Consider the following 23378-nt stretch of genomic DNA (forward strand, 5'->3'; position numbering starts at 1 on the left):
TCACTATTTATAGAACCTGATTACTTTAAATATACATATATATATATATATATATAATATTTTACAATTTGGAACAAGTTAACTTAAATCTATTAGTAAATTCATACCATTGAACAATACATCATTTGAACTAAACTTAAAAATCATAAAACTATTTACACATGATTTCAATATAAATTTATAAAATGAAAAACACCAAATGTAATTTGGATTTACAAATCTATTACACATACCAAAAATCTCCGCTAAAACATTCAAAAATTTATGAAACAATAATTATGTAAGAAATTAAAAATATAGGAAAAAACAAGAAAAGCGGTTAAGAAAGGAATGGCGGGGAAAACGAGATAAAAATAGTAAGTAAATGGCCATAAAATGGGATTAGAGAGTTAACTTTTTTCTTTAACACGTTAATTAACCTCTTTGTGTTTGACGACCTCTTCTTCTTCGTTTCTTTTCCCTTGTGAAGAAACACAAGGAGGAAAACAAGGGGAAGAAGAAAGAGATTGATTAATGTTCTTCTTCCTTTTTCGCTGTGAGATCTCTTTCACCTTTTCTGAAAATGTATGCTTTATTGTTTATGTATTTGACTCTGCTTTACGTACATGCATGCAGGATCAATCAAACAACACGCAAAGATGCTCAGATTTTTCATCTTTTTCTTCCTTTTCATTCATTCTTGTGTTGCGGCTCCCAAGATTCCTGCTGCTGTTCCTGCCACGAAATGGCTCACCCTTAATGGTATGTTATCCTTTTATTGTTTCTTGGTGGCGAAATCTATTAAACTGCTAATATTACATAACATGTTGTTTTGTTTTTTGAAAAATATACCTCTTTTTTTTCTGTCTTTTAGGACAAGAGCCTGCGGTTGTGGCGAGAGGCGGCTTCTCCGGTCTTTTCCCTGAGTCAAGCGCATCTGCAAATGACTTGGCTATTAGCACCAGCTCTCCTGGCCTCACAATGTTGTGCAACCTTCAGATGACAAAGGACGGTGTTGGCCTTTGTTTGTCTGATATCAGGCTTGACAATGCAACCACCATCTCCACCCTCTTCCCCAAAGCCCAGAAGACCTACAAGGTCTATGGTCAGGACCTTAAAGGCTGGTTTGTCCTTGACTACTCTGCCGACACCATTTTCTCCAATGTCTCATGTACGTCTTCTTCTTATCATTTTCCTCTATTAATCACTTCTCCCCACACCACCACACCTTTTCATGTTTTGTATTGTTGAGCAGTGGTGCAGAACATCTTCTCTCGGCCCAGCATCTTCGATGGCCAGATGCCCGTTTCAGCAGTGGAGGACGTCCTAGGAATCAAGCCTCCCAAGTTCTGGTTGAGCGTTCAGGTATTTTATTCCACCTCTCTTTCACAATATGATTAACAAACTCTGGAGGGTTCTTTTTTGACTCATCAAAACACACAAACAATACATATGTGCAGTACGATGCATTCTACATGGAACACAAGCTGAGCGCAGCCGCATACCTTAGAAGCTTGCGTTTCCGTGGCATTACTTTCATCTCATCTCCGGAGATCGGTTTCTTGAAGAGCATTGGGATGGATGCACTCAGGGCCAAGACAAAGCTCATATTCGAATTCAAAGACCCCGAGGCAATTGAGCCCACCACCAACAAGAAGTACAGCGAGATTCTGAAGAACCTTGCAGCCATCAAGGCCTTTGCTTCAGGCGTTCTTGTCCCCAAAGACTACATTTGGGCCCTTGACTCGGCTAATTACCTTAAGCCCGCATCCACCTTTGTGGCTGATGCCCACAAGGCCGGTCTAGAGGTCTACGCTTCAGGTTTCGCCAATGATTATCGCACCAGTTACAACTACAGCTATGATCCTTCCGCTGAGTATCTCCAGTTTGTGGATAATGGCCAGTTCTCTGTTGATGGCTTCATCACCGACTTCCCGCCAACAGCATCACAAGCCATCTGTGAGATGACTTCCCATCGTCTCCTCAAAAACTAGATTAATAGGAGAAGCTAACACTCCCCCACGTTTATGTGTTCTTGCAGCTTGCTTATCTCACCAAAAGGGTAATCTCCCCAAAATAGGCAATGCGTTGGTCATAACACACAATGGAGCAAGTGGAGAATATCCAGGCTGCACCGATTTGGCTTATCAAAAGGCGGTGGACGATGGAGCAGATGTGATTGACTGTTCTGTCCAGATGTCCAAAGACGGAATGGCTTTCTGCCATGATTCTGCGGACATCACAGCAACCACCAATGCCATGACCACTTTCATGTCCCGAGCCACCAGCGTTCCTGAGATCCAGCCCACCAATGGCATTTTCTCTTTTGATCTCACTTGGGCGGAGATCCAGTCTTTGAAGCGTAAGAAACTCCTCTGAAACTATCTGATTCTCAGCTAGATTGCTAAGATTTGAATGCTTTTGTCTCCAGCTCAAATACAAAGCCCCTTTTCAACTTCTGGGGGATTCCAGAGAAACCCAGCAAACAAGAATGCAGGGAAGTTCATGACTCTCGTTGACTTCCTGGAGTTTGGCAAAGCAAAGGCAGTCACTGGAGTTCTCATCAACATCCAGGCAAGTCTTTTTCACTATTAACTTACTCAAGGCATCTCTCCACTAACGTTTTATTTGTTGACAGAATGCTGCTTATTTAGCCTCAAAGAAAGGCCTTGGAATCGTAGACGCAGTCAAGTCCGCTCTGACCAATTCCACACTCGACAAGCAATCAACCCAAAAGGTTTTGATTCAGTCAGATGACAGTTCGGTTCTGTCCAGTTTTGAGGCCGTCCCTCCGTACACTCGAGTCTTGAGCATCGACAAGGAGATCGGAGATGCTCCAAAGCCATCCGTTGATGAAATCAAGAAGCACGCAGAAGCAGTCAATCTCAAGAGAAGTTCTCTCGACACCATCTCCGAAAGCTTTGCCACAGGGAAGACTAACGTAGTGGAGGAAATGCACAAGGGGAATATCTCTGTGTACGTCTCTGTGCTGAGAAACGAGTACATCTCCATAGCGTTCGACTACTTCTCTGATCCTACGGTAGAGCTTGCCACGTTCATTGCAGGCAATGGCGTTGATGGAGTCATCACGGAGTTCCCTGCCACCGCCACCAGATACTTGAGTAAGTTCTAAACCTCTACAAAGATCATGAAACAACAATCAAGACAAGGCTGGTAATATATATATATTTGATGCAAATGCAGGGAGTCCATGCTCAGATTTGAACAAAGACCAGCCCTACGCCATCTTACCTGCAGAGGCTGGAGCTCTACTCTCCGTGGCAGCCAAGGAAGCACAGCCACCAGCTATTGCCCCAAGCCCGCCTCTTGACGCTAAGGACGTGATTGATCCGCCTCTACCTCCTGTTGCAAACATTGGTTCCTCTGATGGAGAAGCTCCGCCACATGCCCCTCCTCATTCAGGCACCATTGCCACATCTGCTAATCTTGGCCTTTCTTTGCTGGCAATACTGGCCTTGGGAGTCCTCTTTGCTGTTGAATAAAAGATTGATCAGACAATATAACTCCAAATGTTGAACATGTTATCCTGCAGCGTATTCCAAACTGACGCAATTTGAGCTATTTATGTTTTACTCACGTTAACGAAAATAGATCAAAAAGAATCTTTGTGTATTGTGGTCATGGGAATGTTTAATTTCAGTAGAGATTTTGAATCTTGATAATCGCTCATAATCTGTTTGCGAACCTTCTCCAACAAGCAGTCTCTACTTGCATAGTTGTCGCCTCCTCGACATAGTAAACCTGCAAAAAAGTAAAAAACCAATGATCAATTATTTAAAGGTACAATAGCACTACAGTAACAAAATCACTACAGTGTAATACAGTGCCGTCAAGTAACTTTATAATATCCTCGCTTCTCTCTCGAGGCGCTTAGTATGAGAACAAAACTAAAAGACCAATAATCTTTGAGAAAAGTTACATCAACTACTACAAAAGAGTATTATCTCAGAGTCATCCTTATGCGTATTCCCTCCCTATTCTTATACAAAATACGAAATATTTGCTTCATAAAGTAAGTTATTCTTTTTATAGTCCTCTTCTTCAATGGCTAAGCTTACATTTCACAGCAACTCATGCACAGCGTGATTGGTAGTGGCATAGGATTGCGTATATATACGAAGAGAGGAAATCGATTAGGTTTTTAACTCCCTTTCATGTTCTTAAACTAATGACCAAACACTCAAGAGTTTGGTTAAGAAAACAGAAGCAGCTATATAATGGGACCACGGCAATAAACTCGGCCATTAAGTAATCTAACAAGTGAGTGAAGTGACAAAACATTGTTGCACTGAGACTGACCTTAAACTTAGAACCTATAACGGGGCCAGCAGCTTCGCCACCATCTTTAGTAAAGACTCTTTACCATCTCCCTCCACCGCTTGAAGACCATCTTCTCCCCAGAGCTGCTCCTCCATACCATAGGTTGATTTGGATCCGTGTCAGCCACTATAACAAGTGGTTCTTCATCATCATCTTCGTTGTTAACTCCCATTCTTGATCTTCTGTCAGCTCCGATCATGAAGTTGTCATTCAACACTATCTGAAGATTGCCTTCAATGTAGCTATCTCAATCATCTCCTTGTACTCTGTATCCTCCATCGCCAACCTGCTCAATTACTCAACCAGAGAGCGCTCCAGCTTCAGAAGCAGACACGAACATACTAGGAGATAGCGGTGGATAATTTGGCGTCGGAAACCCTAGAGAATGAAGCTGAATAAGCTTCTGCCACATCTTGATCATGAGGTTGAGGTCGATGGAACGGAGAGGAGGTTAGAAAACGTCGGAATAGAGATCTCCGGAGGAAGAAGAGACGACTTGGATGAAGCACGAGAGAGAGAGAGAGCCAGTGTGGTAAGGGCTTTTCTCTCAAGTATCGGCCCATTTACATCATCGCTAGGGCCTTGCCCACCAAAACAAATAAGGACAAATAGAATCCTTTATATACTAAAGTGCAAGTCGTCTGGTGAATCAAACACTGACATGTGGCAAAAAAATTTAAAAATCAATTAAAATTTTTGCTAAAGCAAAAAAACACAAAGCAAACCCACGTATTCCAGTTTCTGTTCATGGAAGTTACAACATTCGATTTAATAACTGTTTATATTTTTTAGCCAAAAAACTGTTTTTTTTATCAAAGAAAAAAAAAACTGTTTATATCTTCTTCATCACAAAAAAGGTATCCATCTGTCTATTTTCTTCACATGTTTCCAATTATGTTTTCAAATCTCTATTATTAAATTGTCTCTGACACATTTGTAACAAGTACAAACTTCATTTTAACGTCCCTGTTGGTCTCACTGCAAAGTTTCAACAATGAAGATTCCAAATCCTAATAGAAGAACCAGGGAGAATGAGACACCAACCTCATAAGTCAACCACAATCTATGGCAAAGGTAAATGATTTTATTTTCATAATCAAATTCAAATAAATTTAAAATTGTGCAGAAACTAATCGTGCATTTTTCAATGTGCTATAGAAAGCAAACTTGCAAATTCTACCAACATAGTTCTTCGACATGCTCTATTTTCAAAAAAAAAAAACATGCTCCAATATGCATGGAAAGCAACAGTTATGCGAAAATTAGAAAGGGTATGTAAATTAATTTTGTGTCATTGTATTTTTAATTAACGTAAATCAACTAATTTGTATGTTTGGTTTCAGCAACCAATATGAATATTCAAGATCCGGAAAAGAATATAAACGCAGCAGCATTCAAGTTGCAACACTGAGAGACAAAATGCAGTTTATTGCATTTGTAAACAATTTTATATTAAAAGCATCATATCATTCCTAATTTTCCTACTCTCCTATCATTTTTGCTTTGATGTGAAACGCAGAAAATATCTTCTCAAGCACTGCAAACACTTTTGCACCTTCTTCAAAAGTTGTATCAAGACAACCCTAAATGATATTTCAACAGTAAGTTAAATAACTTTGGAACATAATTTTTTTTACTTTGAGACAGCTCAATTAGTTCTTTAAGATTCAGCATAAACTCAAATATTATTGTAATAAACAAAAGTGTATAAACCTAATCATAGAAGATGAAAAATATCTAAAGACTAGGTGCTTAATTATTAATATCTTGATTTTCAAACATATATACCTAGCTTCAGAACTTTAATTAACACATGAATATCACAAAGCAGTAGCTCAAATAGTTAGACAAATTATTTGCAGTTCTCAAACATATTTGATACTGAAAATAAAGTAAGAAATCCAATATTAGCTTTTCAGGTAACTCATAAAACTATTAATATATGATATAAACATATTGTAAGTATCATTATGGATTTACTTTTTTATGAAGTATCATTTATAAAGAATACTAATACATTTTCTTTGATATTTTAGTTTTAAAAATACCAGATTTTCAGTATGGAACCCTGTGTGCTGATATTGTGGAAGCAATATTTTCATGTATATAGAATTTTTGATTAAAATACTCATTTATTTTGATTGAAAATTATGATAAAATAATTTAAAATACAATATATTTGATTCGTGCGTAGCACGAGAATAATACTAGTTAAAATTAATAAAAAAGATACAAGCGGTTTATAACTGAACAATTACAATTAATAATTAACTTTTTGCTAACCATCTTCGAACCAAAAACCAAACCGGGTTAAAATAACCAGCAAGCAGCAACATCTCCAGATTATTTTCCCGGAAATCAAAAAAAAAAATTACTGCGTTCTGAGTAGCTGAAAAAAGGGAAGAAGATGATCGGAGTGGGGAAGATGAAACTGTACTCAAACGTACTCGACAAGCCACTCAGCAAAGGCAAACAAGAGGTACTTTTCTCTACCTCCCCCTTAGATCCACTTCTCTGTTTCAATTCGGAACCATTTTCTCATAAAAAATCTCGTCTTGGGTTTGGATCCGGATCCGGATCGAGGGTTTGATCAATCTAATTGTACTGTGTATTGGTGCAGGTGAGCTTGAGCGCATTTGCCTTCTTGTTCTCGGAGCTCGTTCAGTACAATCAAACCCAGGTTGACAACATTGCTGAGCTTGAAAGAAGGTTACCTCTTTTCGTTTCCAAGATATGATTTTTTTTAGTCTGAATCATTCTCATTCTTACATTGTGGCCATGACTCTCAGACTAGAGGATGCTGGGTATGCAGTTGGAGCTCGAGTCTTGGAGCTTCTTTGCAACCGAGAGAAGGTATACATTTTGTTTTACCAAAAAAGACAACTTGTAATATGTGGTTGCCTGAAAGACACAAAGTTTCCTTTCTTTAAGTTTTGGTCATGTAAGAAGAGCAATCCATGAGTTGTGTCACGAGTCTCTCATTGTTCATTGTGCCAGGGAAACCGAAGAGAGACACGACTACTAGGAATCTTGTCGTTTGTCCACAGCACCGTCTGGAAGGTCTTGTTTGGAAAGGTGAGTCATGATCTTTGAATTGAATTAGTTGCTAAGAGTCATGATCCTGACTTGCCCTCTTTAACCTATAGGTTGCTGATTCACTTGAGAAAGGAACTGAACATGAAGATGAGTACATGATCAGTGAGAAGGAGCTTCTCGTCAACAGGTTTAGATTGCTCTCTCTCTAGCTCTTCCCGTTAACACTCGATATTAAAAGACAAGTGATGGAATAAATTGTAAAATGTGTAGGTTCATATCGATTCCAAAAGACATGGGAACATTCAACTGCGGGGCGTTTGTGGCCGGCATAGTTAAGGTGAGTGCATTTTCATGAGTACGGTTTAAATATTAAAATGGTTTATTAAGAGAAGACTGAGGCAGCTTCCATTTCCTGTATGCAGGGAGTTCTGGATAACGCAGGGTTTCCTGCTGTGGTAACGGCTCATTTTGTACCCATTGAAGGACAACAACGCCCTCGGACTACCATCTTGATCAAGTTTGCTGATGAGGTTAATGCATGCCCCTATCTCCTCCTCTATTTCATTCTCTTTTCCTCGACAAAACTTTCGGGAAATGACTTAATCTTGACACATGTTCCATAATGCCTGCACAGGTGCTTAAAAGAGAAGCACGGCTAAGCCAATGAGAGCACATTTTGCCACGATCTGGGGACTATGTTGTCTTTATGTGAACTGCTTGTGCAAATCTACTGGTCTGTTTTTGGATGATTTATAAAAGCTTTTGAAATGAGCTCCAAAGCCCTGTAGATGCATTGATGTAAACTACGTATACATACCTTCCTGTTATAGTTGCAGCACTTCTTAGCCGATATCTTTTTGTTTCAAGGTTTCTATTTAACTTCATTTGGTTACCAGTCAAATACACATCATCATGATACTCATAATTTCATTTCTATCTTCAGCAATTGAGTATCTGTTTTCATGAAAAAGCTAAGAACCTCTCTTCTTACGCTTAGTTCCTAGATACATATCCAGTAGCTAGGTTACCAAAGCCAATAGACATATCAATATAATAAGAGCAAATCACAAAGCAAAGAAGGTAACAAGAACATGGTTTAGTTCAAACAAATCAGTTCCTGCCGAGAGGAAGTGACCTGCAAGAGTAAGTCTCTCTGAAATCAGACTTCTTCTTGGAGGAAGTAAAGAGAGAAGCATAGACTTCCTTGGTAGCATTAACCGGCACTGCATCCCCCGCCTTGAATTTCTTCACAGTAACGCCATTCCCATTCACATTCACATCATCCATCTGTCTCTTTCCCACCTTCACACCTGCATCAACCACCACAGCAACACCGTTCTTGCTCTTCTTTGAAGCACCTTTCTTCTCCCTCAGCTTTGCCTTCTCCTCCTCCATCCTCTCCCTCAACAAGCCCACCTCCTCCTCCGTACCGTTTACCACAATCTTATCCGAATCTTTAACATCCGCATGACACACCAAACACGAACAAGACTTCACTTCCTTCAACGCCTTCGCACTCATCACATGCCCACACCCTCTCAGAGCGAAAAACTTATACTTTCCGTTAAATTCAAGCCCTGAGACCGGACACTGAAACTTAGCACTGGTCGTGTCTCCATCGAAACCAACCACATCCGCGAGCTTGATATTCACCATATCCTTCAAACCCTTAATGTAAGAGAACTGCTTAGGCAACCTCTTCAACAACAGAGCGTTCACCAAAGCTTCTTTGTTGAACAAGTTCCCGAGGAGATCAATCACGCAAGGCTCAGCCAGAGGCTCGTTAGACAAGGCGCAGTTAAGCCATTTAGAGAGCCTCTGCTCGTTGGGATCGACCTTGTCAGGCTTCTTCTCAGCGTACATGTTGAGGTAGCAATCACGAGACTCTGCTCCCGTCGCACCGCCATCTCCTCCACCTCCAAGGAGGCGAGGGTAAACAGCGAGCATGGAGACGGGAGGGAGGTTAGATGCTTTGATCCGTGTAGAGGCGTTCAGAGGCTTCTCATTTAGAGCGACGGAGAAGTCTGATAACGATTGACGCTGCGATGATTCGAGTAAGGAAGTGAGAGCTGAGAGAGTTAACACAGATTGCGAAGGGTCTAATTGCAGTGCGACGGTTTGTTGAGAGTAAGGAGATTTGACGATGATCTGTCGCCGGAAGTGCATTGTGGCGGACTTAGGTTTTCCGATCAATTTGGTTGGTGTTTCAGTTTTGAGATCGAAGAGAGAGAGAAAGATGCGAAACAGGAACACAAGACGGTTGTGTTGTGTAATAATAATTGGACCACTTTTAGCTTGGGCTTTGGGCCTGACGTACTATAGAAGTACAAAGCGCTTAAATAGTTTCTCTGTGCGGGCTCGAGCCTTTGGATTTGCGTGAATTAACTTTTATAACATGATTACTTGCAACACAAGGAACCGTTTAATTATTCCAAGCGGCAAAGAGTTTACCCCTGAGTTTTTTTTTTTTTGGTAAAAAAAAGTAGGGAAAATTGTTTTTTTAGACCAAAAAAATATGGACATTGTCCCATTAGACTAATTTCAAATTTGGTCCATTTTTTCCTATAATGCCCTTTTTATTTATAAAAATAAACCAAATAAATAGTTTTACAAACCAAAAAAATTAGGAAAAATAAGAATTGCATTGTAAATAACTATACCAATCTAGAGGTGTTTTTTTTTGTTCTAAAAATGTTTAAATAAAAATTTCAAATTTTGTTCTACGGACTGTAGAATGTACATTCTACAAAGTAGAAAATGAAATCTACATTTTTCATTAGATCTACAATGGTTAGAATATGTCTTCCACGTTTTTCAATAAATCTACTAAAGTTAGAATACATAATCTACGGAAATAACAGTAATCTAAAAATATTTAGAATACACATTCCGCGCTTAGCGTGCAATTCTAAAATATGTAGAAGCTACAATCTACACATTACATAAAATCTAAAAGCCGTAGAAATCGATTTCTAAAGGTTAACTATATTCTACAAATAGTAGAATGCAGATTCTATGGATAAGTTTGAACAATTCCGAAAATATGGGAAGTAGATTTTTGAAAATATTTGAAAATATTTTGTTTCCATTTTTTAAAAAATCGATTTTTTGCACAAAAAAAAACCTGGCTAGGTCTTCTTCAAACACGTATTTGCCCCTTCAATAACCCCTTGACATTTCACAAAGAATTCTCAAAGTGTCTTCCATGATTCATATCTATGCATGGGGTATGGGAATTGGTTTTGTCTATTTGGTTTTATTAGGCCATACAAGAGACAGTTGAGAAACTGTCTAAGATCGTCAAGAAGCAGCTATCACTCAAAGACGATCAAAGGGTCGTTGCAGAAACCAAATTCACCGATCTTGGAGCTGATTCTATTGACACGGCAATTCATCGAACATTCTCTTATGTGAATACATAACTTGTTGAGTTTTTTTTAAATACTGATTAATTGAGTGTTTTTTTTTTTGCAGGTTTAGATAGTGATGGGCTTAGAGGAAGAGTTTCACATCGAAATGGCTGAAGAAAAATCACAGAAGATTCAGTGGAAGAAGCTGCTGAGCTCATTGATGAGCTCGTGCAAGCCAAGAAGTAATTTAGTATAAGAGATCCGACTATCTGAGGCTTTCTGTTTGTTGTTTTCATAATCTTTCTGTCATTTTCTTTTAATATGTCAAGTCAAGCGACTCTTTGCTAGTACTGTATGCCATAGATCTCTCTATTTGTCGACTGAAACTTTTGGTTACACATGAAGCCTTGTTCTTTTCATTTCTTAAATCGAAATGCCAAATGCGAGATTAGGCAAAATGCGTGCAAGAGAGAGAGAGATAGAAGTTACTTATATCACTCATGTATAGGGAGTCTTGTATTAATACATACATAAGTGAAAGAGTAGGCCCTAAGATGACAATTTGTAAACAATCCTTTTCACATTGTATATACAGGTTCTTATTATTCCCAATCGGGGTCAAAGAATCCAGCATCCTTCATCTCTGAATAGTAGACATTCTCCATGTTCAGATCTTCCTCCTGCATCAAAACCATCACCAAATCATTTGAACATTGCAATAATCACATGCCTAGAGGGATGCTTTGGTGTAAACGAGTTAAGAAACATTTTGGGATAAACATGAAGGGGCATGAGTGTAAACGAGTTAAGAAACTGTCCTAAGCTACAGAAGGTGGGATTAACAGAGATCAAACACGGTTCAACAACATAAAAAGAAGACACAACGTTGTGAAAAAATCTAATCTTTAAACAATCCCGAAAGGTAACAACAACACATACATAATAATCAAGAAACAAGACACAACAAAGCTAACAGAGACAAAACAAGAACACAAACACATAAAAAAAACACCTACATTCTTAAATCGATTCACAAGAACACAAGAACATATACATAAACACTAATCTATATGCTTTTTACAGAGACTAACCACAATCAAAACACATGCAAAGAAGAATAAAAACAAAATTTCATACCATGAAAACAAAATTTCATATAAAACAAAGCTTTTGACTTATCAAGGATATAAACCGGAGAAGAAGGATGTGGATGTAGATTCCGACCGACGGAGGAGGCGGTGTTGGATGGCTCCGAGCACGACGAGACAAAGGAGATGCGAAGGTGATACGGAGGAGACGACGCCATCGAGAAGAAGAGGAATTAGGTTTTGATGATTTGGGAATTTTCCCCTTTTCTATTTTTTGTAACGTATAATAAATAATAAATTAAATTAATTTGTTACCTTTAGTTAAGTTAATTTAAGGTTATAATAGGCAATTACGAAAATATTAACCTAATGAGACAATTATACTTTGGGATTAGTCTAATGGGACAATGTCCCTATTTTTTTGCTCTAAAAAAACAATTTTCCCAAAAAAGTATAATAGTTTACCCCTGAGTTAACCTAACATGACAATTTAAAAGTTTAAAACATATTGTAGATTGATTCTATTTATTATTGTTCTAATAGAAAACTATTACATTAACCAATGTGATACAACAAAGAGATTTGATACTTCGACAAAGATTTCAATTTCGCTGGAAGTTTTCTCATCATTTTAGTTATTTCTTTGTTGTTTCTTATTGTTTTATAAGTATTTATGTAATTTTGTTACAATCTAAATAATAAATAATTTTTTCAGTTGTTTGAAAAAAAAAAAATTATAACATTATTACATTGACGCCTTTTCAATCGGTAATTTATATGTGGTTTTATATGCGGTTTTATTTACAGCTTGTAAAGATTTTATAAGAAAAAATATTTAATCTATATAATTGTTAATAAATTATTTTATAGAATTCAAAACTCGGTCTCTTAGTGAAACCAATAGATCAACACACAAATATTAGCTGGTACATATTCGAATAAATCTAAGAATTGGATTATAACATTATTGACAACAAAAACAAATATACAAAGAGGCCGGCCTCGTACGACTTTTGTAAAAAAAAAAATATTAAATCAAAATTTTAAACAATAGCAAAATGCTGATAAAAATGCTGGAGGAAGCAAAGGAAGAAGATAGAAGACAGAAGAGATGGGAAATGAGAATGTAGAAAGAAAGGGAGAGTTCATAAACCAAAACAACAATGACTTCTTCCTTGATTCAATGTCAATGCTCTCCTCTCTCCCTCCTTGCTGGGACTCTTCTCTTCCCCCTCCTCATCCTCCTCCTCCGCACGCTCTCACCGTCGACGCCTCTTTCCCCGACCAGTTCCATCAACCTCAGGCACTAAACTATCACATTACATCATGATCAAGAATATTTTTGATTCCTTGCATCACATCTTCTTGTGTTATTGTTTGTCAATGCAGGAGTCAGGTGGTCCAACAATAGGCAGCCAAGATGGGTTGCAGGGACAAGGGACAGTCTCGACCACGAGTGCACCTGTGGCTCGTCAAAAGCCAAGGGTGCGAGCTAGGAGAGGTCAAGCCACCGATCCTCACAGCATCGCTGAGCGGGTATATATCTTCATTGTTCACTTCTTCCATCTCCTCTATTATTATGTGTTTTCTGATTGTATTGTTTTGACTAGTTGAGAAGAGAACGTATTGCAGAGCGTATGAAGTCTCTTCAAGAACTGGTTCCCAATACCAACAAGGTACTCAACACTTTCCTGATTTATATAAATCTTGTCTGTATCTACATAATTACTGTATTGGTTGATGCAGACGGACAAGGCATCGATGCTGGACGAGATCATCGAGTATGTAAGATTCCTTCAGCTGCAAGTCAAGGTACTAAGCATGAGCAGATTGGGAGGTGCAGGTGCAGTTGGTCCACGCCTCAACGGTCTCACTTCCGAGGTCAGTTTCTTAGTCTCTCATTCAGGGTTAGATCTGAGATTTAGCCATTTAGGAAACTACAGTAAAAACATTTTTACCTTAATTTTAATTTTTTTTAAAATTGAGGTCATACGCCCTATACATAATACCTCTTTAAATTGTTATGAAACAAAATAACAAGTCTTTAAAATATGGAGATAAGCAAATGTATTATTCGGATGTTACCAGAACCGGCCTGTCTTTATGGCTTTTTATATTACCAACCATCATGGTTTTTGGGTAATGTAGGTAGGAGGACGGCTCAACGCCCTCTCTGGACCGTGCAATGGCTTAAACGGGAAAGGAAACGCAACAGGATCTTCCAACGAGAGCCTAAGGTCCACAGAAAATAGGGTGGCAAAACTGATGGAAGAAGACATGGGATCTGCAATGCAGTACCTTCAAGGGAAAGGGCTTTGCTTAATGCCCATCTCTCTCGCAACTGCAATGTCATCTTCATCTAATAACTCTCGTGGAGCTCTCTTTAACCCCAAATCCAATGTGTTAGCAGCAGAGGAGGCAAATGTAGCAGCAGTTGCTCCACCTGAAGACTCCTCTCCTATGGATGATGTATCTGCCTCCAAGGGCTAAACCATAGGATCTGTCATCATGCGTTTCATTTTTTCCTGTCTCAAGTCAAACGTTATCTATTTACTATTTTAACTGTTGGATTAAATAAATTTACAACACAGACAAGACAGAAACACTTGTAGTCGTATACATATACGTGTCTGGTTGTAGATACAGAACATAGGTGGTGGGACAGGAATATAAGAGACGTGCGTTCCACGTCTTTCCCAATTCGCGTTGTGTCAACGTTGCTATCGTTTGTGACTTTGTTCAACCGAATGTAAGTGGTGGAACCAGTATAATATTGAAACATGTTAAAGCGTGGCATTTTCTATAAATTATATTATATATATAGGTAGTGCCCAGTTCATGAACCGCCCCGGCTATTGGATAACCAAGAATAAGACTTATCCGTTAGAAGCAGAGGAAGACATATACACACATTCCTAATTTCCTTTAAGTTTGAATAACTCACGTTTCAGTAACTCATCCTAACGATGAATAAGATTGGTTTAGATATTTAAATGTGGGTAACAGGAGGACATCATATTAACATTCTAATATGTATAGAAGCTGTGTAGTGAAGTAACAGATGATCCCTAACTAAAAACTAGAGAAATTATTACATTATGTTTACATATGGGCAGGAGGAAATTTAAGAAATTTTCTTTAGTTTATTCGGCATCATCATCATATAAGAATCTCTTTTAAGTTTAAGTACTTGTTCTTCTTCTTCTTCTTCGTTGTCTACTACATCTTCTTCTTCATCTTCATCATCATCTTGGTCAGTGGTCCAAATCATATTTTGCTGATAATATCTAAAAGCAACGAATAACATGAAAGCTGCCCAGACACGTGCAACAACGGATGAGAGGTTCCAGACGAGGGTGAAGAGTGCCAAAGCCACAGCCTTTTTGTGGTTGCACGTTTCCCATGCGTCCTTGAATCTCCTCAGCCAAAATATACCTGAAAATGGACACAACACCTGTTTGATTAACTGTCTCAACCAAGATGTAACATAAAAGGTGCTGTTGATTACCGTAAGCAGAGAAGTGGGTTGAGTAGGAGATGAAGATTTTAGGCACTGTAAATGCTCCCAGAAAGCCTGTTATCTCACACAATCAAACCACTCACAGCTCAGAATCTACACACCTATAGACTTCCTAAAACAAGAAACCTTGCAGTCCAGTGTTAGAAAATGGTAGAAGCAAAGTTACCAAATTTGGCAAGGTTCCAAAGAGTGATAGAAGGGCCCCATCTGGCCAAGATGAACAGCACCACTCCCATCTGAACATTAACTACTCTTTGTTAAGATCAATAGAAGGAGAGAAAGAGAGGAGGAGGAGAAGACTAAAATAACCTTGAGGGTGGTGGAGGGATCGCCGGAGAAAAGGGCTCTGAGTTGAAGGAGAGACTCGTTGACGTACGGCATTATGAGTCTGAGCACCCTCTTCACATCTTCCTCTCTCACTCCAACCCCTTTATGCATCTCCTCCACTACTCCCCTGCGCCCATTCATATATATATTCTCTCTAAGACTCTAGAGTTTCAAAACCGAACATGCAAAGTACATCTATGTATCATTTACCTGCGCATCAGAGAGTGGAATACGAAAGTGACGCCGAGATAGATGAGTCCCATATACGCTACCACTGATATGAAGCTGCACATATCATCTATTCACATTATACTACTGCTACTTAACGATCATTTTTGTATTTTCCTCAATCCAATGAGGAAGAAAGAACCTGAAGTTGAGATCATTGGCGTATGAAGAAGAGATGATGAGGAATGTCCCGAAACCGAACACAAGCGTCGACCTTGATGCATCTCTCCACATCACAAGATCCTCTGTTTCATTTCATTTACATCAGTTATATATATATTGAAATTAAAAAAAAAAAACTGAGTGTTTTCACTGAACACCATCGAGAATCTCACCCAGGCTCTGTAGTTTGCTGTGTGGATGAGTAAAGTTATCTTCTTCCTCTGTATACGTATCTGGACACAGTTGTGAAAACAGAGTTGAGTATGAAAATGACCGATGATGAAACAGAGCACTGAGATTCAGGATCAAAAACCTTTGCTTGATGGGACCGAGTAAACCGAAGTTGCCCTTTTGATCACCGCCGGCGGCGGAACTTTACGGACGGCTGACGGCGATGTAACGGTTCCGTTTTGAAATTGACGGTACTGTTTACTCTCATCTCTGTTTTCGCTACTCTCCTTCGCAAAGTTCATCTCTTTTACATCAATACTCTGCTTTTCCACTTCTTTATCCTCCTCCTTCTCCACTTCCTCCTCCTCCTCCTCTTCCTCCTCGTGATCGACGACTATCTCCTGACAGACATCGAACTCCTTGACTTCCTCTGTGATCTGTGGCTTCTCGTCTACGGTCTCCTCTGTTTTTACATGTACATCCTCTGTTTTCTCATTAGCTTTCTCGGAACCGTGAGCTGGCAATGAGCTCACCTTCCTTAACGGAACTGAATCAAATTCACTGGAGCTGACGACCGCCGTGCAAAGCTCCGATCGGGTCTTCCTAACCCGACCCGGAGTCTTCTTCTCAACCCCTTCTACCGAATCAGATCTCACCTTCTTCTTCGCCGCCACAGACACAGTCAAAGCCTTGTCATTTACGTCACTAGAGATCGATCTCCTCGGCGTCATCGGAGGAGTAGAACCGATCGATCTCGTCCTCGTGAGCTTCAGAGGCCGTCTCTGCCCGTTAACGCCCACCAAAGTAGCTTCCTTTAAGCTCATCTGCTTGTTAGGAGTCTTGTCTTCTTCAGCAGCATGAAGATAAATGGTCTTGACGATAGATTTATTACTAATAACTTGTTCCTCATCGTCGCTCTGCATTCTCGTTACAGCAGTAACGGCTCCTCCAACCCCAGTCCTTCTTCTTCTACTGATGCTTGGGTCCATACTATGTCTCGTTATGTCACTGTCTCTACTGGTAATTGAAATAAATTTGAGGGGTGGTAATGATAATGAGCCTTGAAGCTGAAGGAAGGTTAGTGGACACCAAAGTCAGATAATTGAATTTCATCTACTTATGTGTGTGTGTAGAGAGAGAGAGGGGACATGTCATTGTCTCATGAGACTATGGATCACCAAATATGGTGTTGGCTACTGCTTTTAACTAACCCCCTAAAAGCCATTGCATGTGGTAAGATGCTTGCTTAAACACAATCATTAAGGTTTATTATGATCATCACAATCTCTACTTTTTTCTTTTCTTTTTCCACCTTAATTTTTAACATTTTTTCTTTTGCTTTCTTTCTTTCACTTCCTTATCATAAAAGTTTTACGTTATCAACATGTCCCGTGTAGACAAATGAATGGCTTCAAATCAGATGTTCTCTATGTATTCATCTTCATGAAAAATACTAGCGGTTTAGTTAATTTGGAATGTTAGATGTACAAGAAAACTAATTATAAAGGAAAAAAATAATTGAATTGCTTCCCCTTCCTCTTTTTTTTTTTGTTAACTCACGAGATCAAAGTGAAAAAGCTTCTCTCCATATTCACATTCATCATGAAAGTACTCACGTTTTGATTAAATACAGATGGCTATAGGGTAGACCCAGTGTAAATGAGCTTGGATTCAAGAAAGGAGTTCACTGAGTTGAAGACAAGTCAAATTAAATCATTTTCTTTTTACGAAAGGTTGAGTGTTTGGGATGAGAATGAACAAATAAATCCAATTTAACGTTTTATTTATTTATTTTATAGTTCCTTTCTTATAAAAGCACGAAACACTGTAACCGGATCGGTGAAAAATGAGTACCACCGACAACTTTTCCGTGACGAAAGAGATCATAAAACACAACCGGTATGTAATTATATAGACATGTAGATTTACAAGCATCCAAATGTAAATTTCAAGACATAATAATAAATAAATATATAGTACGTTTTTATTAAGCACTGAACTACCGTTACATGCAAGGCTTTAGGTATGTTGGATAAACTACTCTACCTAATGAGTAAAAAACTAACTCCTACTGTCTTCCTAAAATTTACAAAACTCGATCTCCGTAATACATACAAGTGCAAAGTAGCAACTGCGTGCGTGCGCATGTGTCTAATGCCTCTAATCACACTAATTAAATTATTCAATTTAACTAACTATAGAGTATTAATCAAAGTTAACAAATATATGTAAAGAATCGAATCGGCAGATGGATTGGTGGGATTGCTTAGACGGCACGTGGTCGAGTGGGAGAGCACGTGACTCGTGTCACGTTTCCCTATACACCTGCCCTCATTGTTTTTTGCCTCTCTTTTGTATCTGCATGCACCTTCTTTATCCCTTTTTACATTTTCTTCTTTCTGTATATGATAAAATACAATTTGTTTTCCCTCTTCATGGCAAATACATTATACGTTTTTAAATTTGTTGTTAGCCCAACTACCGCGGCAACGATTGGTTGTGGCAAGCGAACATATAAATATTTCAATTAAAAATTGTGTAGTTGCGATTGACATTTACCTAAAACCCCCAACATACATACATAGTCTTAATTTATCATTGACTAATTTTTAAAATGAAACAAGTAAGCGAGCGATAACGAAATATGCTCCATTCCCAAAATTGCGCATATCTTATGGGGATTAGATATTGAATTCCTCCCAATTCACACAATCCATCTTAAAATATACTACAAATACAAACGTACTTTGGAGTCTTCACCTACTCGGGATCCTTACACTTGTTTTACCATTATCAACGGTGTCTGATCCTATTATATAACTTTTGTAGTTTATCTCTTTCCCATGCAAATCCTCCTCTCTTTACCTTTATTTCATTTCAGCTTTTAAGCTTAGTTTAATAATATATTTTTAAAAGCTTTCAGATTTCTACAACAAACAAAGCAAAGTTTTCAGATTTCTACAGAAAATATACTTCTTTATTGTTAGTTTATCAATGCTCACAACTTGTGTCTTGTGGTATAATATATTCTTAGTTTCTGAAGTATTTAGCAAGAAAAAAAAGGAAATTGGGCTTACTCACTAGAAGGCCCAATATTCGAAGCAAATTCCAAATTCCATATAAATGGGCCTTTAACTTAGGTCCACGCTGTATAATAATACTGTTCGTTTCCCGGGTAATAATCCGGCGCGGTCAAGACCACCTTAACCGAAACACGAACTCTTGTTCTTGTAATGATGAGTCAGATTAAACCAAAAAATTAAAAAAAAAAACAAGTGGTCGAGTAATGTCGGGATGGGTACTTGCTAGGGTTTAATAGTGCGTTTGCAGCTGCCACTCTCTTTCTCTTTCAGAAGATAGCCGTAAAAAAGCTCTCTTTCTTCTTCCTTTCTCTCTTCACACAACTTTTGCTCCCGACAAATCGCAAAACCGTGTCTTTTTTCCTTAACGCGAGGTTGTTGATTCCTTTTGATTCGTAAATGATCCAAGACGGATCGGGATCCGCCGAGTAACTGATCTTTCGCCGCTTCAACCGTCTTCCGCTAGGAAACCCTTCAACGGCTTCTCTAACAAAGGGCTCCGATTTCAAGATGGAGACTTTGAATCCCTCCTCAGCTAACAAGCGAGCTTTCTCCTCTCCCTCATCTAAAAGGTCTGATGGGTCTGATCCGTTGGAACATGGGTTGGATCGGGAGCTTACTTTTAACAGAACCATCCGCAAAATCGTGAGTTGCTTCGTCTTCGTCTCTAAAGATACTTCCTTTGTGGGTTTTTGTTGATAATATCTGGAGTCTGTGTCGGTTGATTTTGTAGGGTGCGGGTCTGGAGAATCTCGGGAATACATGTTTTCTTAATTCTGTAGTGCAATGTTTGACTTACACCGAGCCTTTAGCTGCTTACCTGCAAGATGTTGGCCATGGGAGACGATGTAAGTTGCTTTTAAGATGCTTTGCTGGTTTGGTTAAATCTTATACCATTGTCAAAACGTTTGTTGTAGGTCATATGGCTGGGTTCTGTGCTTTATGTGCAATGCAGAAGCATGTCAGGCTTGCTCTTCAAGCTAGTGGCAAAATAGTAGCACCCAAATATTTGGTCTCGAACTTGCGCTGTAATGCTTCTCAGAACCTTGCCTGTTTGAACTATTAGTGTGCCAATTACTAATCAGAGACTAATGAGGAATGATTCTCATCTGGTTGATTAGGCGTGTCAAGAAACTTCAGAAACTGTCGGCAGGAAGATGCACATGAATACATGATCAACTTGCTGGAGTGCATGCACAGGTGTTGTCTGCCTTCTGGTGTACCAAGTGAATCCTCTGATGCTTACAGGAGCAGCTTGGTTCACAAAATATTCGGTGGTAGCCTCCGTAGTCGGGTAAAATTGCATCCTTTGGAGCATTTATTTTACCTATGGTTAGAAGACCTCTGCAACATTTTTTTTTATATATTTTTCAGGTGAAATGCGCTCAATGTTCACATTGCTCGGACAAGTTTGATCCGTTTCTTGACCTTAGTCTAGACATTTCGAAGGCAGATTCACTGCAGAGAGCGCTTTCACGCTTCACCGCTGTTGAGCTCTTAGATGATGGTGCGAAGATTTACCAGTGTGAAAGGTGCAAGCAGAAGGTTAGGGCTGAGAAACAGATGACTGTTTCTAAAGCACCTTATGTCCTAACTGTACATCTCAAACGGTTTGAAGCGCATAGATCCGAAAAAATCGACAAGAAGGTCCAGTTTGCCTCTGCAGTTGACATGAAACCTTTTGTCAGTGGTCCCTATGTAAGTAGACTTCGTCTTGTGCTCTATTTTCTAAGATTTTGACATGTTCTTGGAGTTGTTTAGATAATCTGGTTCATGTACTTGTGTTGAACAGGCAGGTAATTTGAAGTACACTCTATATGGTGTTTTGGTTCATTATGGTAGAAGTAGTCATTCTGGTCACTACGCCTGCTTTGTTCGCACTTCAAGTGGCATGTGGTATTCCCTTGATGACAACAGGGTAAGCAGCGATGTTTCTTCGTTCTTTTGGGTGGCAAATTGTACATAGGTTCCTTGTAGTAAGTTCCTCTTTACATTGTTGGTGTAGGTTTCCAAAGTTAGTGAGAAGACTGTGTTCAATCAGAAGGCGTATATGCTATTCTATGTCCGTGATAGACAAAACCCAGCCCCAAAGAACACGGTTACCGTGGTTAAGAAAGAGACTCCCAAAGAGAGCCTTGCCACAAACAGTGCTTCTTTGAATATATTTTCTAGCAGAAATGATCAAGTGAATAGCTCAGCAGCCATGAAAACATGTAGTTTAAAGGCTCCTGTTGCCAATGGTATATCACCCTTGAGATCATGTGAGAAAGGTGCTCCTGCTGTCTTGACCCAGAAAGATTTGAATGCTAAAGAGACTCAGAACGATGCCCCAAGCATTGTAGAGGCGAAAGAGATACTAAAGAGGGAAAATGGTACAGAACCATTAGAACCATGTGCTAAAGGTGCTCCTGCTGTCTTGGCCCAAAAAGATTTAAATAAAGAACTTCCGAGCAGTGCGGAGGTGAAAGAGATCCCTAAGAGGGAAAATGGTTCAGCACCCTTGAAACCATGTGATCTACTTGCTCCTTCTCTCTTAACTCAGAAAGATTTAAATACCAAAGAGACCCTTCAGAAGGAAGCGCCACTTCCACAGGCTAATGGAGATGTATCTTTGGTAAAGGAGAGTTCCAGGGCTGCATGTGCAATATTAGTAAGGAAGGATTCACCTATTAAAGAAGCTGTTGATGTTAATCAGACCTTGGGACATCAGTTGGAGGAGTCTGCCACTTCCATTAAGTCAGTGAAAGCAAGTTCTGATGAGGGGACTCTCACCACACCAAGAAAAACTCGCAAGGGTAGCATGAAAACCCTGAAGGTGGGATTCAAATCTTTTAAGCTGACCTTGGGCGTACGCAAAAAGAAGAAACAGAAAAAGAGAAGACCAAGTGCTGTTAAGGTTGATTCGGAGGTCTTATCCAGTAAAAGAGCTACAGATCAAGAGCGTTCCACTCCACAGATAACTAGCGATGTTGCTTCTTCTGGCTCGGGTTGCTTGCATGGGAAGGATAACAGTGTCAATCTCCATGATGAAAAGATAAGGAGTCGTAATGGGAATATGTTGCTTGGATCTCCAGCCGTAGAGCTCAAGGAGAGAAGTAATCAAAATGGTGCCGTTCTTGCGTCAGACCAAGAGCAAACGTTGAAGAGATCTGACATGTCTGAAGCAAGCCAAAACGCCAAAAGAAAGAGAGAGAGCGCAAAAGAAGAACAAAACTCTTCACAGAAAGAACAGGTGACCATTCTCACACGTGGTTTGCCAGAGACAGTGGGTAAGCTTTCCCTCTTCTCAACTTAAGACTTTTCGAAATTTAGTAATCATTGCTGCTAATTGCTATAACGAACTTTATCAAGTTAGGAGATAACACTATCATTCTCCGACTCTGATTTTTTAAAAGAACTGGCATCAATCAAGCAGTTGACCTGAGCAATATGTGATTGTGTTTGATGGGATTAAGTCTTATAACTGTTGCAGTTGCCAAACGGGATGAGGAAGTTTCAGCTTCTAGGAAGATGGGAAAGAGTGAAAGCACTAGAATTGGATATGTAGCAGATGAATGGTAAGCTTTATTATTTTCTGGTTGTCTGGTTATATTATTATTAGGCAGTTGGTTTACAGACAAATGGTATTGGACTGTGGCAGGGATGAAGAATATGATAAAGGGAAGAAAAAGAAGATAAGGACGAAAGAGGAGGAGATGTATGCAGTGCCGAACCCGTTCCAGTTGTTTGCACCGAAGAAACAACAAACAGATACAAAGAAGAAATGGACGCAACGCATGAATACTGCAAAGACAGGCTTCCGGATATGATGAATAAGTGAGACCATCCATAATCTATTTAAAAAAAAATTGTAATCCACATGTTGCTGCTGTATTTGCCTTGAGAGTAGTAGTAATGTTAACAAGAGAGGTAAAGAGAGGCTAAAGACCACTAGACGTTGTTTTTATCTCTTCTCCTCTCAGTTTTGTTCTCTTTGTGATAAACAAAGAATCACACATCCTCCTCCTCATTAATCTCTTGCCTTGTATTATCTCTTTTTGCTCCACCAATAATAATACGCTTGTTCATTCACAGTGTAACAAAAACATAAAGCAAA

General features: G+C 39.1%; 5 protein-coding genes and 1 pseudogene across 5 annotated transcripts; 4 read left to right on the forward strand and 2 right to left on the reverse strand.

Moving 5' to 3' along the window:
• Positions 1-184: 184 nt before the first annotated feature.
• Positions 185-3662, forward strand: LOC103851665 (glycerophosphodiester phosphodiesterase GDPDL7). Its single transcript, XM_009128547.3, has 9 exons — positions 185-535; positions 616-741; positions 854-1150; positions 1235-1344; positions 1440-1938; positions 2021-2341; positions 2411-2553; positions 2618-3101; positions 3184-3662. Exons 2-9 carry the CDS (start codon positions 639-641, stop codon positions 3480-3482), a joined length of 2256 nt encoding a protein of 751 aa, XP_009126795.2. The 5' UTR covers positions 185-535; positions 616-638; the 3' UTR covers positions 3483-3662.
• LOC103851667 (trafficking protein particle complex subunit 5) lies at positions 1321-8240 on the forward strand. Its single transcript, XM_009128549.3, has 9 exons — positions 1321-1343; positions 6705-6799; positions 6941-7029; positions 7110-7173; positions 7318-7395; positions 7467-7543; positions 7627-7693; positions 7779-7886; positions 7991-8240. Exons 2-9 carry the CDS (start codon positions 6728-6730, stop codon positions 8021-8023), a joined length of 588 nt encoding a protein of 195 aa, XP_009126797.2. The 5' UTR covers positions 1321-1343; positions 6705-6727; the 3' UTR covers positions 8024-8240.
• Positions 8241-8325: 85 nt separating this feature from the next.
• LOC103851666 (replication termination factor 2) lies at positions 8326-9795 on the reverse strand. Its single transcript, XM_009128548.3, has one exon. The coding sequence runs from the start codon at positions 9520-9522 to the stop codon at positions 8467-8469; it is 1056 nt and encodes a 351-aa protein (XP_009126796.1). The 5' UTR covers positions 9523-9795; the 3' UTR covers positions 8326-8466.
• Positions 9796-10055: 260 nt separating this feature from the next.
• On the forward strand, positions 10056-14380 carry LOC103851670 (transcription factor bHLH82). The gene is made up of 5 exons (XM_009128550.2): positions 10056-13097; positions 13184-13330; positions 13405-13470; positions 13541-13675; positions 13943-14380. The coding sequence occupies exons 1-5, from the start codon at positions 12906-12908 to the stop codon at positions 14282-14284; spliced, it is 882 nt and encodes a 293-aa protein (XP_009126798.1). The 5' UTR covers positions 10056-12905; the 3' UTR covers positions 14285-14380.
• A 408-nt stretch (positions 14381-14788) lies between these two features.
• Positions 14789-19693, reverse strand: LOC103851671 (reticulon-like protein B21). The gene is made up of 8 exons (XM_009128551.3): positions 16345-19693; positions 16205-16264; positions 16012-16114; positions 15852-15926; positions 15624-15768; positions 15481-15550; positions 15303-15368; positions 14789-15229 (listed from the first exon to the last, which is right to left on the reverse strand). Exons 1-8 carry the CDS (start codon positions 17189-17191, stop codon positions 14919-14921), a joined length of 1677 nt encoding a protein of 558 aa, XP_009126799.2. The 5' UTR covers positions 17192-19693; the 3' UTR covers positions 14789-14918.
• On the forward strand, positions 17257-23312 carry LOC103851672 (annotated as a pseudogene).
• Positions 23313-23378: the final 66 nt, after the last annotated feature.

This window comes from Brassica rapa, chromosome A02 (genome assembly GCF_000309985.2).
Source record: "Brassica rapa cultivar Chiifu-401-42 chromosome A02, CAAS_Brap_v3.01, whole genome shotgun sequence".
NCBI lineage: Eukaryota > Viridiplantae > Streptophyta > Magnoliopsida > Brassicales > Brassicaceae > Brassica > Brassica rapa.